This window comes from Balaenoptera ricei, chromosome 16 (assembly GCF_028023285.1).
Source record: "Balaenoptera ricei isolate mBalRic1 chromosome 16, mBalRic1.hap2, whole genome shotgun sequence".
In the NCBI taxonomy this organism is placed as follows: Eukaryota; Metazoa; Chordata; class Mammalia; order Artiodactyla; family Balaenopteridae; genus Balaenoptera; species Balaenoptera ricei.
This window is the reverse complement of record NC_082654.1, coordinates 35,505,959-35,522,634: the sequence shown is the minus strand read 5'-3', so window position 1 is coordinate 35,522,634 and position 16,676 is coordinate 35,505,959. Positions and strand designations below refer to the sequence as shown.

Below are 16,676 nucleotides of genomic sequence, written 5' to 3'. Positions count from 1 at the left end.
CTGAGCAGCCATGAGTGCTAACTGTAGGCTTCTGATTCCTTTATAAAGAAATCCTTAGGATATGAAGATTGGCATGACTCTAAGGATATGCCTATTAATGTTTCACCTGGCCAGTGAGAGCATGAACAGAATATACCTTGCAAAACTATTTTTTCTTCAAGAAATGAGTACTTAACAGAAGTGCTTTGAACTATTCTTGACACCATAAGAATGGGGATTTTATCAGGAATTAGCCCTCAGAGATTGGGAAGCCATTTAAAGCTAAGGTTTCACCAAACTTCCAAAAGTAGAAGATTTTAAAATTTGAAATAGCTACCTGCTGACCCCCTCTAAATAATTCCTTTCATGTCAAGAAGTGGCTTCAAACATTCAAAATCTCAGACTCTTATCTACTGTCTCAGGATAGCAGCATGACCTCTGCGCACATATTGTATAGTCCTTACACTGTGACTTGGAAAACATGCTGATCTGTCAGTCAGTCTCCAGATGGGTGTCAGACCTCTTAACAGCTAGGAAATCATGTTGATACAGTTATTGAAGTAGAAGTCATCTGTGTCTTGGACTGTTGGTAACTATGTAGATAAAATCACCTTAACCCTTTCTCCCCATGTCTCCTCCCTAGCTAGAACTGCAATTTCAGTGTTTAGTCAGACACATCAGTATCGATTCTCTCTCTTCACCTCTGGTTTGAGGCAGCCCTCTTCTCTTCTCAATGGTATTTTAACAAAAGGCTACACTTGACCTTTCTTCAGCTTGATCACGGATCCTTTAGAACAGATATCTTCCTGATTGACACTATCTGTTGTAACAACTAGATGTTCTACTACACCTATTTCTATGCCCACCTCACACTCCTTTTTTGGGAAGTTACTCTGTGAGTCGCCATTTTGGCTACTTCAGATGTGTCGATTACCACTGAAGAAATAGTGATCCTTCTCAAAGTGCTTGGGTACATCAAGTAACTCTCCAAAGAAAGAGGTACCTTTACTAATTTTTCTTTATTTTGATTCCTTTTCTCTTACTCTCCAACCTAAGTCTTTTTAAAAAGCTTTTCTTCCAGGTGGGTGCTGCGTGGCTGGGATAGCAGAGCCATTGACTGGGGCAGCTGTGGGTGGCTCACTTGGGAGGACAGTGTGATCAACAGTACCCAGGCTGTGGTAAGGAAGATTCAGGCCAGAGCATAGTGGCAGCAGATTTGGCCTTTCCCTCCTTGAAATTTTCCCTCGTGGCTTCTGCAGTGCCATTCTTTCTTAGTTTTATTTCTCAGTCTCCTTTTCTCATACCGTGATATATTAATTCAGCAAATATCAACAAATTGCTATGTGCCATGCAGTGTGAAGGACACTGGGGAAGTAATGATGAACTAAGATAGACATTGATCCTCCTTTTACGGAACTTGAGAGTCCAGGAGATAAGTACTAAACAGTAATTACAAGTTTTTAATAAGTGCCAGAGGATACTGCTGTGAACAACAAAGACAGAAACTCCTGTGTTTTTTTCTGAAGTTTGCATTCTAGTGAAGGAGAGGGGAAAACCAACTGAATTGAATGTGGGTGTGCAGAATGGTCTGCTGTAGGTAGAATGCTCAGGGATGGCCTTCTTAAGGTGGAGACATTTAAACAGATTAGACAATGAGTAGAAATGAGGGATGCAAAGAGCAAGGGAGGGAGTCCAAGCAGACAGGCAGCACGTACCACTGAAGTAAGGTTGGCATACTTGATGAACTGAAAGAAAGCTGGATCACAGCTCAGAAAGGGAAGAGTGGTATGAAATGAAGTTTGAGAAGGCGGTAACGGCCAGTTCATGCAGCAGACCTTGTAGGCCGCGGGAGTGTGATTGAATTTTATTCTAAGCAGCAGTGGGAAGCCAGTGAACTATTTTCAACAGGGGTATGATATGATGATTGTCTTTAAAAGATCTCTGGGGACAGGGTAGAAATGAGAGGCCCAATTAAGGAGACCTTTGCAATAGTTCAGGCTGGAGACAGTGGGTTGGGGCAGTGTCGGTGGAATGAAGAGAAGTTAGGGAACATGTTGAATCTGAGATGCCTTTGAAATACCGAGGTGGAGATATGTCCAGTAAACAGTCTGGAATTCAGGTGAAAAGTCTAGACCGGAGATTTAAATTTGCGGGTTGTGTATCTATGTGGTGCTTAAAGCCATAGGAGAAGATGTGATCATCTAAGAGGGAAAAGAGGGTAGAGAACTGAGTCTTGAGGAATCCTGGCATTAAAAATTGGGTGGAATAAGCAAGAAACCCCCAGGGAAGTAGGACATGTCCAAAACTTGAATTCCTCATCTTTTGCCATGAACCTATTTTGTCTGCAGCCTTCCCCATCTGAGTTGATGCCAACTCCACCACTCCATTTCTTAGTCCGAAAACCTTGAGTCATCCATGACTCCTCTCGCCCCCACCCTCTCTTAACCTCCTCACTCTTACCCTCACCCCACGTCCAATCTGTGAGCAAACTGTGCAGGGTCTACCTTCAGAGTACCCAGAATCTGTTACGTAATATTCTGACAAGTTCCACCACATTATGGTCCAAACCACCATAATCTCTCATCTACTTCTATCCTAAACCCCCTTAAATCTAGTCTCAACACAACAGCCAGAGGATACTTTTCAAATATAAGTCATATCATGTAATTTACCAGCTCAGAACCCTGCAGTGACACTCCCTTTTTCCCCACAGTAAAAAAGCCAGTTCTTACAGTGGTCCTCAAGCCTCTCTAGCTGGTCCTCATTACTTCTAACCTCATCTCCTGCTATGGTACCGCTTTCTCACTTGGCTCCATTTACTCTGGGCTTCTAACTGTTGGTCAGTAGGGCTAACACTCTCTCTTTCAGGTCTTTGATCAAATGTCACCATCTCAGTAAGGCCTACGATGACCTCCCTGTTCCACTTTATGACCCCCTCCATACACACACCCTGATCACTTCTTATTCTACTCTTTTTCTAATTACCTTTTTTTAAAAAATATTTATTTATTTATGTATTTGGCTACGCCAGATCTTCATTGCAGCACACGGTATCTTTGGTTGCAGCATGCATGTGGGATCTAGTTCCCTGACCAGGGGTCGAACCTGGGCCCCCTGCATTGGGAGCGTGGCGTTTTAATCACTGGACCACCAAGAAAGTCTCCCTCTAATTACCTTCTAACGTACTCATTTTGTACATTTGTTGTTCATCTCCTCCAGCTCCATAGAAGTTCCTCAAAGGCGGAGATTTGGTCTGTTTTGTATACTAGTATGTCCCAGGCACCCAGAAAAGCGTCCATTACATGGTTGATATTGCCTGATCATTTGTTAAATGAACAGATGAGACAAGGAAAACCCAGGATGTGTGATGTCATGGAAACTTGGAGAGATGTTTCACAAGGGAGGGAGTAGTCAGTTGTCGAATGTTGCTGAGAGGTCTAGTCAGATGAGGACAGACATGTGTCTTTTGGGTTTGACAACATGGAGATTGTAAGTGGCCTTGATGAAAGCAGTTGTAAGGAAGAAGCCAGATGGATTTGGGAGAAGAATAAATGAGAGAATTGGTGACAATCCTTAGAGGTTTGAATATGCAAGGGAGCAGAGAAATGGAAAAGTAAATTCAGGGAGAATGTTTTTAATAAAATGGAAGATATAGAACATGTTTACATACTGCTGGGAATGATCTGGTAGAGAGGGAGAGACTGCTGTGAGTGGGAAGACCTTGAGAAGGTGAGCAAGGACTTAGTGTAAGGGTGAGAAGGGATTGATCTTTGATAGAAAATACACTTCTTTCAACAAAACAGAAAATTAGTAGTGCTCTCTAGTCAACTTCACTCATTTTCTTGCATGGCTTCAAACACCATCTTTATGGTCAGGACTTCAAAATGTCAGTTGCTAACTCATACTAATTTCCTTAGTTCAAAATCCACAGAACCTTCTACTTACTGGGCATTTGTTCCTGAAACTAAGCATTTCCAAAAACAAATAATCTTATCTCACAAAACATCCTGTTTTACTTTGTGTCTCAGACATCTGATAGTCATCTCTTTTCCCCAAATTAAAGAAGTTGCCAGATACTGTCAGTTTTCTCTTCTGTCTTTAGTTACTCCTGGCAACATTGTATGCAGTAGCAAAAGATTAGACACAACCTAACTATTCATGAGAAAGGAACTTGTTAAATTTTGGTACTTGCAGTCAATAAAATGTGTGCTGATAGGAGCTGATTTCTAGCATGTTATTAGTTTTTTTTTTTTTTTAAGGAAGATGCAAAACAGGGTTTTAAAATATACAGTATATTAGTAGGTATTTGCTTGTCCTTCAGTGACCATTGATGTGTTATATAGCAGTATTTTTCATACTGTTTCTACACGATGCCTCTGGAATAGGGGGATAATTTCCTTTGGGTCTTTGTGAAGGAGAAGGCAGCAGATTCAACCTGAATAGTATTATTTTAAACTGAATTCAGTTAATTTGCAACTTTATGAGTGCCAGCTATGTACCAGGCATTGGGTATCTTTGCAGTGAACAAGACACATATTGGAATTTTATGTAGGATTTCATTAGAAAATGCTAACTCAAAAAGGCTTGTGCGCCCCCATGTTCACTGCAGCATTATTTTTCTTTCTTTTTTTCTTTCTTTTTTTTTAATTGAAGTATAGTTAATTTATAATGTGTTAGTTTCTGGTTATTGCAAAGTGATTCAGTTTTATATATGTGTGTGTGTGTGTATATGTATATAGATTCTTTTTCATATTCTTTGCATTGTGTTTATTACAACGTATTGAATTAAGTTCCCTGTGCTATACAGTAGGACCTTGTTATTTATCTGTTTTATACGTAGTAGTTTGTATCTGCTAATCACAAACTCCTAATCTGTCTCACACACACACACACACACACCCCATTTCCCCTTTGGTAACCATAAGCTTGTTTTCTATGTCTGTGAGTCTGTTTGTGTTTTATAAATAAGTTCATTTGTATCATATTTTAGATTCCACATATAAGTGATATCATATGGTATTTGTCTTATCCATTCATCTGTCCATGGACATTTAGGTTGCTTCCATGTCTTGGCTGTTGTAAATAGTGCCACTGCAACATTATTTACAATAGCCAAGACATGGGAAAAAACTTAAGTGTCTATCAAGGGATGAATGGATAAAGAAACTGAGGTGTATATACACAATGGAATATAGTTCAGCTGTAAAAAAAAAAAAAAAAAAAAAAAAAAAAGAATGAAATCTTCCATTTGCAGCAACATGAATGGACTTTGAGGGCATTATGTTATGTGAAATTAAGTCCTGGGGATGAAATGTACAGCATGATGACTATAGTTAATAATACTGTATTATATATTTGAAAGTTGCTAAGAGAATAGATCTTAAAAGTTCTCATCACAAGAAAAAAAAATTTTAACTATGCGTGGTGATAGATGTTAACTAGACGTATTGTGGTGTCCATTTTGCAGTATATACAAATACCAAATCATTATGTTGTGCACTTGAAACTAATATTACCTTAAATATCAATTATATCTCAATTTTTTTAAAGACAAAAAAAATTGCATTAAATCTATTGCCTGAAAGCAGCTTGAAAAACACTAGTCTATAGGACAAAATCCATACACCACCTTAGTGTGGCTTGTAAGGTTCTTCCTCATCTGGCTTCTGCCTACTTGGGCATTCTGTGTCCTGGCCACTATGAATGATTAGCTCTTTAACACTTCGATGCCTGTGTACATTTTATTTCTTCTGCTTCAACTGCAGTGCTCTTTCCTTGCTTAGCTTTTTCCCACTCCCTATCTCTTTTCTCTTCACCTCACTTCTCTCCTCTCATTTTCCTAATGATCCCTTCATTTTTCTGTAAGCCTTCAGCTCACATGTCATCACTGGACTCTCCTTTGGGATAGTCCTTCCTGTTCTTTGCTTTCCCCCAGCTGGGTAGTCTCTTCTTTGAGTTCTCGTAGCATTTTCTGTATACCTCTTTTATGACAGTGATAGTATATTGAGATTACTGTTTCTCCACATCCTAAATTGTAAAGTCTTTGAGGGTAGGGAGAATCAGAGATCGAGAATAGGGAGTATCAGAGACACCCACCTCTGTGACCTAGAGCTTAGAATATTTAAACAAAACAAAACAAAACAGTTAATCTCTTCAGTCATCTAACTCTTCCCTCAGTTGCAGCCAGGCCAGCCTCAGACATACACCTTGGAAAGATTGTATGTCGTTGCTTTCTCATTCAACTCCACTCTGGTCTTCTTAGAAGGACTACATTCAGGCTTGCTGGTTTTAAGAATATTCTGATAAAATTTCAGATGAATGTAAAGGTCTTTTCTCTCTCTCCCAATACACAGGTATATCTCCCCATCTGCTTTAATACATGCCTAAAATCCTTTTCTTTTCACTATTAGCTGTAAGAAGATTTTAGGTGCTGTTATGTGGGAATGGTAAAAGATTGAAACTCATTGGTACTAAATCTATTAACCAGTATAAATGAGTTGTCAGACTTTTTTGGTTTTTTTCCTTATGGGGGCAGTTGCAGCAGAACTGTGGGACATGGGTTTCTAAAGAAGGCCTCCTGCCTAGGCAGAAGTTGCTTGTGTTGTGCAAGTGGCAAATTAGGGGCTCCTTTGAAGACACCTCATATCACACTTCTGCCTAGTATCACCTCTCTCTATCTTCACTACATAGACAAATACAAACATTTTTGTTGCTGTCTTATAGTCCCCCAGTTCAATAGAAACATTTTATGAGATACATGTGGGAAATGGATTCTAGCAAGAGTTGGTTAATATATACTTTGAATACTTGAAAATGTCTGCACACAGAATATGCAGAACTCGTTATTTGCGATTAGGAATGCTGTTGTAGAGTGGGAAATGTTTGAACTTTGGGCTTTCAGTCACTAATTTCATAACCTTCCTCTGCAGTTAGTAGTAGTACTACCTAATGCATTGAAGAGACCCTTTGACCTTCTCATTAAGATTAGTTAGTGATATATTTCATCAATGGATTCTTGAATCTGTTACTGTTTTGCATCCAGAAACATTTTAGCATGGCTTATACTTATTGATTCTAATTTGATATATTTCCTTTGGAGAACTTAAATGTGTATAATTTGTTTTCTTCTAGGTTTCGGACGGAAAGATGTAGTTGAATATTTGCTTCAGAATGGTGCAAATGTCCAAGCACGTGATGATGGGGGGCTTATTCCTCTTCATAATGCATGCTCTTTTGGTCATGCTGAAGTAGTCAATCTCCTCTTGCGACATGGTGCAGACCCAAATGCTCGTGATAATTGGAATTATACTCCTCTCCATGAAGCTGCAATTAAAGGAAAGATTGATGTTTGCATTGGTAAGACTGTTTACATTCCAGAATTTTTCTGAAATAGTTTGTAACTATTCTGAATCTTAATTGAATTCATTTGTTAATGTGATCAAATTCTGCCAGGCTGAATTTAAATATTTAAGAACATTTCGTGATTAATCCAACCACTGTTTACTGAGTGTCTTTTTGTATGTGGTACTGAGCTTAAATATCTTAGAGAATAGAGTAGTACAGAATTTCTCTTCTCTAGAAATATGGATTCTCTTGGGAATAACACACACACAAAGAACCAGATGAAGGCATGGTGGAAGTGAACAGAGTGTTAGAGGATAATGAGTGCAGTGACTGGGCTGGAGTTGAGTCACTCCTTCCGGAGTCTTCCCAGGAAGTACTGGGGAGAAAGGTCAGAAAGGTAGGTAGTGACTTCTTTATAAGGAGCTTTGGACGCCAGGGTAAGGAGCTTGATATTGTTACGTAGATAGTTTGGAATCATTGATAACTTTTAAGGAGGGGACAGTGTGGTGAGAGCAATATATTTTAGAAGGAGTGATCTGGTAGAGGACTGAGTAGAAGGGATGGCATTAGGGAGACTAGCTAGGAAGCTATAGAATAATGCAGATGAGAAATGATGAAGGCATGAACTCTAGGGTGGTTGTAGGAGAGTAGAAATGGCAGGATAAGTAAAGAAGCATTTGAAGGAAAAACTGTCAGTCATTTAGGATACTTTAATGAATGAAATAGGATTTGCCTAACAGATTGATCACTGACAGAAAATTATACGTGAGAAGGCTGCTTATTTGAGAATTGTCATTAACCCGGTATTGACTTTTCTGAGCTTAACAGAGTCAGAGATTTTGGACTGCTACCTTACCTCTATTTCCTGATGCAAAACAGGGACACTGGAAATCCTTGAGACAGATAGAAAACCAGTTCTGTGCACTAGGAAAAGTCTAGGGGCTCTATGCTAGACTTAAATTGTTCTTTCTCTCTCTCCCACCCCCTCCACCAACCCAAATCACTTTATACTGAAGTCATGAGCTTAGTTTAAATTAGGTTAGGTAATTTATAAAGATAAGAAAAGGATTACCTAGTAACCTCTGTCCAGTTCTCCTTTCCTGTGTGTTATCTTTTTTTGATTGTTTTTGTACTTTGTGTTATCTGCCCTCTGCTCAGAATCCTTTTCGGGTACCTGAGTTTCAGGCATATAAATAATTTGCTTTAATAATGTAGGGTTTTCCAAATATAGTTATAGATCTGCACTGTCCAGTATGGTAGTTGAAGACTTGTAATGTGGCTAGTTCAAATTGTGATGTACTGTAAGGGGAAAACACATACCAGATTTCAAAGATTAGTACAAAGAAAAGGAATGCAAAATATCTCAATTTTATATTGCTTACAATATAAATGTAAATATTGAAATGACAATATTTGGGGTATATTGGATTAAATAAAATATGTTAAAATTAACCTGTTTCTTTTTTATTTTTATAATCTGGCTGCTAGAAAATTTTAAATTACATATGTGGCTCACATTTTATTTCTATTGGACATCACTGTTAGAGATAGGAGTACAGTGGAATGAACATTAACCCTGTAAAGGAACAGGAGCTGAGCTTCCCTTTCTGCATGTATTTGCCTGTCTTTCCCCAGCTCCCTATTTATAGAGTGTGATGGAATATCTTTATGTAACCAAATAACAGTATGGACAGAGTATAGCACAAGTCTTTTTATGCTTTTTGGATTGTAATGTAGCAGTTTTGATTGGGGGTTTGTTAACTCTACAGAGTGGTTTTTTCTTTTTCTTTCTTTCTTTTTTTTTTTAATCCCGCAGATCCCTATTCCTGGGCTATTCACAGCTTTAGAAATTTCATTTTTGTTATTATAGAGTAATCTTTCTAGGCAGTGTTTATTTGGTATGAGAAAACAGAAAACAAGCTTTCGAGTAAACTTGCCTTTTAGTTCTTTATCTGTCCTTAGTCACTTGTTTAGCAAAGGAAAATCTGACATTGAGCTTAGGGGAGATAAATGTGTCTAATACATTAAATAATGGAATATTTTATATATTCTTATCTTTAAAATATAACATTTACCATTACTATCAGGATATAAAAAGTCTTTAAATTACTTTGAGACTTCTGGACCAGAATTTTTGAGAAAATGATTTATTAAAATCAAATTGTCACAATTACCATCTTGAAAGGTAGTGTTGCTGTTTTTCAGTGCTCTTACAGCATGGAGCTGAGCCAACCATTCGAAATACAGATGGAAGGACAGCATTGGATTTAGCAGACCCGTCCGCCAAAGCAGTGCTGACTGGTAAGTCTACATACTCTCTTCGGGTTTTCTGGGAAGAATATAAAGAAGGAGCTTGCTAGGTAGACACTCAGTTAATGAACTCAATGAGATTTTTTTAATAGTATCAGTTCAGTTGCTATTCTTTTTTGCATCTGAACAGTTGACATTTGATTCTTGTCTAAGGAAGGTAAAGTTTTGTTTTGTTTTGTTTTTTTAATGAGCTTTTAAATTTGTGATTCCTGCCTTATTGGGGGCAGGGGTGGTAGATAATTGTGTGTTAGTAATCATTCTCTTGCTTTTCTAAACAGAGGATTCTGGGCACATCAATTTCAGTACCATGAAGAGTGACAATTATTGTGTTCTACTGGAACATATTCATGTGCTTGGAACATATTAAGATATATAATAAGGCTGTGGTCCCTAGGTTTAGGTTTATTTTGGACTGTCAGGCTTTTTTGAGTGGTAGTATCTACTTCACATATTTTCTCCCTTATCAGAGTATTTCCTCTGAAGCAACTCTCTGCCATATTATTTTTTTGGATTCTTATCTACCGTGTGATCACCATTAGAATTATGTCTAATAGTCAAGAGCTTGAGGGGCTCTGCTGTGAGCTTTTGTGCTTGGGCTTTGTGATATTTCTTCTGGTATTACTGAGAAAATTTAGACTAGTCCCCCAAAAGAGTTGTAGAAAAGTGAGCTATTGTAACCAACAATTCAGTGTTCATTTTCTCCTTCCCTATTCCACGCTATTCCCTATTTTTACCTTTTTAAAAAATCTTGGGGCTCAAAAGAAGCCTTGCACAGCAATCAATATACAATTCATATTGTGGACACCAGTTAGGATTTTGTTTAAGCAAATAAACACTTAATTATGTTAATTTAAATTGTATCGATTTTAAAGTTTTTGCCTGTATTCATTTGTAAATATAAAGGCTATAGGCATAAGGGGTTTATTTAGTCCTGTTTTTGTGTATATATATATATATATATTTTTTTAATTTTATTTATTTATTTTTGGCTGCGTTGGATCTTCATTGCTGCGTGCGGGCTTTTCTTTGGTTACAGCGAGTAGTGGCTACTCTTCGTTGCAGTACATGGGCTTCTCATTGCAGTGGCTTCTCTTGTTGCGGAGTGTGGGCTCTAGGCACGCGGGCTTCAGTAGTTGTGGCTCTCAGGGTCTAGAGAGCAGGCTCAGTAGTTGTGGCGCACGGGCTTAGTTGCTCCGTGGCATGTGGGATCTTCCCGGACCAGGGCTCGAACCCATGTCCCCTTCATTGGCAGGCGGATTCTTAACCACTGCGCTACCAGGGAAGCCCTATTTGTATATATTTAAAGCAGCATTGTAATAAAACAATTGTAGTGTAGAAAAATCTTCTGGATTCATAAAAATGTTAATGATTATGTTCCATTGGTGATGCTGTAGAGTATCTTTTGTAATTTCTGTGATATTGTTATATTTTTATATTGGATTTTGTTTTGTTTTGATTTTGAATGAAGTTGTGAATGCATTTTGTCTGTTAAACAAATAACATTGGTTTTATGAAATTTGAGGAGTAAAAAAGAAATGGAAAAGGTTACCCATAACCTACCCCTAAGACAAACTTTGTTAAAATTTTGATTTATTTCTTTCTTGGCTTTCCTCTTTCTGTGCATATTGTTTTCATATAGTTGCGGTCATGTTTCATTATATAACATTGAATCTTTTTTTTTCACTTTCATAACAAAGGTATTCTGTCTTCATATAAATATTTTTAAACTGCACAGTATTCTGTTGATTATTTTCCATTTATTGGACATTTATTTCCAATTTTTCTACTTTAAATATAGTTCACTGAGCATCTTTATGCATAAAACTGACATTACTTTTGTAATTAATTTTTTTTTAATTTCTGCTTTTTATTGTTTCCCTAATTCACAGGTGAATATAAGAAAGATGAACTCTTGGAAAGTGCCAGGTGTGTACTAGTGTTATAAACATGTACCATAAACATTTTACCATTTAATTTTTAATTTTTTAATTTTATTTTATTTTTACAATAAGCAAACTCTAAAAGAGAATGAATTTATTTTTAGTGGTCACATACATGTCTCCAGATAGGATCTGATCAAGAATACAAATTGCTAATACATTTTTTTGTATGCTAGGAGTGGCAATGAGGAAAAAATGATGGCTCTGCTTACACCATTAAATGTCAACTGCCATGCAAGTGATGGCAGAAAGGTACTTCCTTTTGCAACTAAGTTTGTGTGCATCTCCTGGTAACATGAAATCGTGTTTATCTTTTAACTTAAAACATTTGACGAAAATGCTGATATTTTCTTTTAAGCAATAATTTGGATTAATTCTTATCCTTAGTAAAACTTTGTTAATAATAAACATTTTGGTAGCTTCCTATTTGCAATAGTGAACTTATAAACTTTTATACTATGCCTTCGGTATAAATGTTGGATTTTGTAAAACCAGATTATTACTGTTATTTAGACAGTGAAGTTATAAAGGTTTTTCTGGATTTCTGGTTTTATATTTGGATTTTTCATGCATATTTTTTAGCTATTGAATTTCATTAATTTGTCTGTTTAACATTTCAGTCAACTCCATTGCATTTGGCAGCAGGTTACAACAGAGTAAAGATAGTACAGCTATTGTTGCAACATGGAGCTGATGTTCATGCTAAAGATAAAGGGTAAATACGCATTTAAACAAAAAGGATTTTTTAAATGTTATTGTCCTTATGATAATCTCTGTAATCTTGTAAAAATCATATTTTTTACTAAACAGCATAAAACATTTATTGAGCTTTTGTAATATTCAGATTGCTCTGAGAGCATAGGGAATTATAAAACCTTAAGGCCACCACCCATAGGGCTTACACTGTACTCTAGGAGGCATGAAAAGATACCTAGCAGTATACGTTCTCTACTAAGTGTGAGGTGATAAATAGAAAGGGATAGCACTTACAGGAGTTCTTAGGAGGGAATGCTCAGTGCTGGCTGCAGTGGTTGAGAAATCCTTCAGGAGGAGGTGATACTTGACCTGGACTTAGTTCAAGAAAGCAGAGAGTTTAGGAAACATCACTCTGTGCAAGAGAATTGATGTGAGGGAAGGTGCTACAACAGATACTGCAGCATATCTTAAGAAACAATGACTAGACCAACGTGGCTGAAGCCTATGATTAATATAGGGGAGAAGTAAAGGTTAGGGTTGGAGAAATAGGTAAGAACCAGCTTTTAAAGAACTTGGTATTCTAGCCTAAGGAATTCAAGCTTGATTCTGTGAGCCACAATAGCTGTTGAAGTATCTTAAGCAAGGGGAATGATTCTTCTAAAAGAGGAGTTTTATGAAAAGAGGAGTTTTAGGAAACACACTCTGGCAGCAATGTGTAGGGTAGATTGAAGAAGGAGGCTAGAGGCAAAAAGAGCAGTTAGGAGAGTGAGCATTGTAGGGGTTCAGGCGTAATGAGATCTTCAATAGTAGTGGCAGAGGAAATGGAAATAAAAAGGCACAGATGCAAGAGATATTACAGTGTAAGAATGGTTAAGGTTTGTTGAATATCTGGATGTGATGAGGGAGAATAGTAGAGATTATTACATTTCATATTCTGAAGCTGAATGAGTGAGACCCAATGATACACATACTGAAATCCAGTAGAGAAAATTAATTACTTTGGAGCGGGAAAACATTGCATTCACTTTTAGAAGTCTTGGTTTTATGAGATGATGATGGGAACTCGGGTAGAGGTAGCTAGTAGATAGTTGGGAATGAAATTGGTGCTCAGGTAAGTAAGAAATCATAATCAAAATGGTGAGGAAAGCCATGAGCCTCTACAGAGAGGACTGATAGAACCAAAAACTAAGCCTTGGGTGGCCATCACTCAGCGGTGGCCATCCCTCAACAGCGACCATCATGATGATGTCTGTGGTGATTAGTGAGTGATTCCCAAGGAGGAGCAGCTTACAGATACAATTCAGGATTTTAAGGTTCTGCTGTACCTTCCTGTATAGAAAGTTCTTCCTCCATTGCCGTCATAAAGGAATTGGGTTTTATATTAAGGAATATAGCAATTTACTTTACAGAATCTTTAAAAAAAAAAGTTTCAAAGAAGAGCCAGTGTTTGAGCTCTGAGTTTGGAAAAGATGTGTAGAAGTCAGAAGGGAGGGAAATCTATCCCATTACACGCAGGGGGTACTATAGAGCTCAGGGAACTTTAAGTGGTTTAGCATACCGTTATCGAAGGGTAAGGCTAGAGAGTCAGATCATTGCATGCCAGGCTAAACCGTTGGAACCATCATTTGAAAGCAAGGAAGTAGCAATGAAGGACATGAAAACGAGGACTAACCATATCAGATTTACCTTTTAGAAAAATCTGGCGGTAGCTTGGAGGCTAAATTGAAGTGGGGCCCATTTCAGTAGTACAGGGAGGAATAAACAAGGCCCAAACTAAGGGGATGGCAGTAACAGTGGGGGCAGGGGTGGGGGGGGTGGATTTGAAAGAGACTTGGGCGTTAGAATTGTTAGGACTTAGGGTTCAAATAGATATTATTAAGTTTTATAAACTTTTGTTAGAAGGTCACATAAGCTATTTGCTAGTTAAATTTGCATAAATTTAATTAAAATTAAAGAAACTAAAGCCTAGGGAATCTGTAATAACACAGGGTTTTCCCCCTTCTCGTATTGTAGTGATCTGGTGCCCCTGCACAATGCCTGTTCCTATGGTCATTATGAAGTAACTGAACTTCTGGTCAAGGTTAGTTCTTGTATACTTTTCTTATATAAAATTACTTGAAATACATAGTATGTATGTCTTCTTTGTGTTTTTAGTGCTTGGTGGATATAGAAGGAGTATTTTTTTTTTATTATTATTTTTTTAATTTAATTTATTTATTTATGGCTGCGTTGGGTTTTCGTTTCTGTGCGAGGGCTTTCTCTAGTTGCGGCAAGCAGGGGCCACTCTTCATCGTGGTGCGCGGGCCTCTCACTATCGTGGCCTCTCTTGTTGCGGAGCACAGGCTCCAGACGCGCAGGCTCAGTAATTGTGGCTCACGGGCCCAGTTGCTCCGCGGCATGTGGGATCTTCCCAGACCAGGGCTCGAACCCGTGTCCCCTGCATTGGCAGGCAGACTCCCAACCACTGCGCCACCAGGGAAGCCCTAGAAGGAGTATTTATAATCATTACAAAATGTGGATGATTGATAGATCAGCATCTGACTGCTTTGAGATTTTTGAGATACCATAAGATTTTTTATATAAAGTAGCTTTCCCATTTTGTGAATATCAGAATAAAGTTTTGAAGTTTCAAAACTCTTGAAAATATCAGAAGTAATTTTTAGTGGACCATATGTTATTAAAACCACCAGTTAGATTTTCAAGACCTGCCCAGTTGTACTTTGGGTTGGAACAGGCTTACTTGGTAAGCTTCACTTCTTCCCTTATGCTGGGCAGCTATTGTTTAACAAGCAGGTTCCATGGACTGGCAAGAAACTTCTTGTTTTGCTCCCTGTTGGATGAGAATAGAAGCTATATATTCTCTTTGAGAGTGGGTTCAAGGATGTTACCCACACCCATTTCTTTTTGTCCCCCAGTCTCTACATATGTATTTGACATTCTTTAGACTTCTCTCACTCCGCTTTCATTCTGCCCTTGAAACTTTTCCTCATTCTGTCAGCAGCTGCCATGAGAAGGGAAAGAGGGCATTTGTTTCCAATGCCTCTCTGCTTCCTTTTGGGCATGTGCTACCACCGAATATATTTTCCCACAGAAATAACTTTACTATAATGATTAGCTACTCTGAGTAGCCCATAAGCCTTTTAAAATGTATAATGTGACTATAATATTACACATTTAACAGTAATGCTTTTGCTTATTGTAAAACTGAATCTTGAATTTAACAGAATATTTGGAATGTTAATTGTGGATGAGAGAAACATGAGAGATTGCATTGGCGCTTACAACTGAATGGTGTTTTCCTAAGACCTAGTGTTCACTAAATAAGAGTGGGAGGATGATTAGAGGTCATATATAGAGAGGACGCTAAGTGAGGTGAGGGTGCAGTTACTAGAGCAGTCAAGCTCAGGGGAGTCAGGAGTAATCTAATAGTTTTAAAACACTGTTCGTTGAGAATTAGTTTCCCATCATTGAAAGTACTAAAAGAGTAAGTAGCTGGTTTGCCTTCTGCAGAAATGCTATGGAAGGGATTTTGTGTTTGATGAGAGGTTGAACTAGAATGACCTCTGTGGTTTATCCAAATCCAATGCTTGGAAACGTCTAAAATTAAAAAGACTAACAATACCAAATATTAGCAAGGATGTGGAGCCCTGGAACTCAGAACGTTGCTGATGGCAATACAAAAATAATACAACCACTTTAGAAAACTGTTTGGCAGTTCTACTAAAAGTAAACATGCATCTTCCACAGAACCCAACAATTCCACCCCTAGGGATTTATCCAAGAGAAATCATAGCATGTATCCAACATTCATAGTTGTTATGAATGTTCATAACAACTTATTCGTAATAGTCAAAAACTAGAAACAGTCCAAATGCCCATGAACAGGATGATGGATAAGTGAATTGTGATATATCTATACAGTGGAATGCTACTCAGCAATAAAAACAAACTTTTTTTTTTTTTTAATTTTATTTCTTTTTGGCTGTGTTGGGTCTTCGTTACTGCGCAGGGCTTTCTCCAGTTGCGGCCAGCGGGGGCTACTCTTTGTTGTGGTGCACGGGCTTCTCATTGCAGAGGCTTGTCTTGTTGTGGAGCACGGGCTCTAGGTGTGCGGGCTTCAGTAGTTGTGGCACATGGGCTCAGTAGTTGTGGCTCGTAGGCTCTAGAGCACAGGCTCAGTAGTTGTGACACACGGGCTCAGTTGCTCCGCAGCATGTGGGGTCTTCCCGGACCAGGGCTCGAACCCGTGTCCCCTGCATTGGCAGGCGGATTCTTAACCACTGCACCACCAGGGAAGCCCCAGCAGGTGGATTCTTAACTGCTGCGCCACCAGGGAAGTCCCCAGTAAAAACAAACTTGATACAACAACATGAGTGAATCTCAGAAACGTTGTGTGAAAGAAGCTAG

The 16,676-nt window shown here is 38.2% G+C and overlaps 1 protein-coding gene across 2 annotated transcripts in view; it reads left to right on the top strand.

Moving 5' to 3' along the window:
- The window catches only part of TNKS2 (tankyrase 2), a 69,980-nt gene that overhangs the window by 5,403 nt on the left and 47,901 nt on the right, over window positions 1-16,676 (top strand). For both annotated transcript variants that reach the window (XM_059899696.1, XM_059899695.1), the window contains exons 2-7: window positions 7,111-7,335; window positions 9,529-9,624; window positions 11,523-11,559; window positions 11,750-11,825; window positions 12,194-12,288; window positions 14,283-14,349. In XM_059899696.1, coding sequence (XP_059755679.1) covers window positions 7,111-7,335; window positions 9,529-9,624; window positions 11,523-11,559; window positions 11,750-11,825; window positions 12,194-12,288; window positions 14,283-14,349 — 596 coding nt within the window. The remainder of the gene's footprint in view (window positions 1-7,110; window positions 7,336-9,528; window positions 9,625-11,522; window positions 11,560-11,749; window positions 11,826-12,193; window positions 12,289-14,282; window positions 14,350-16,676) is intronic.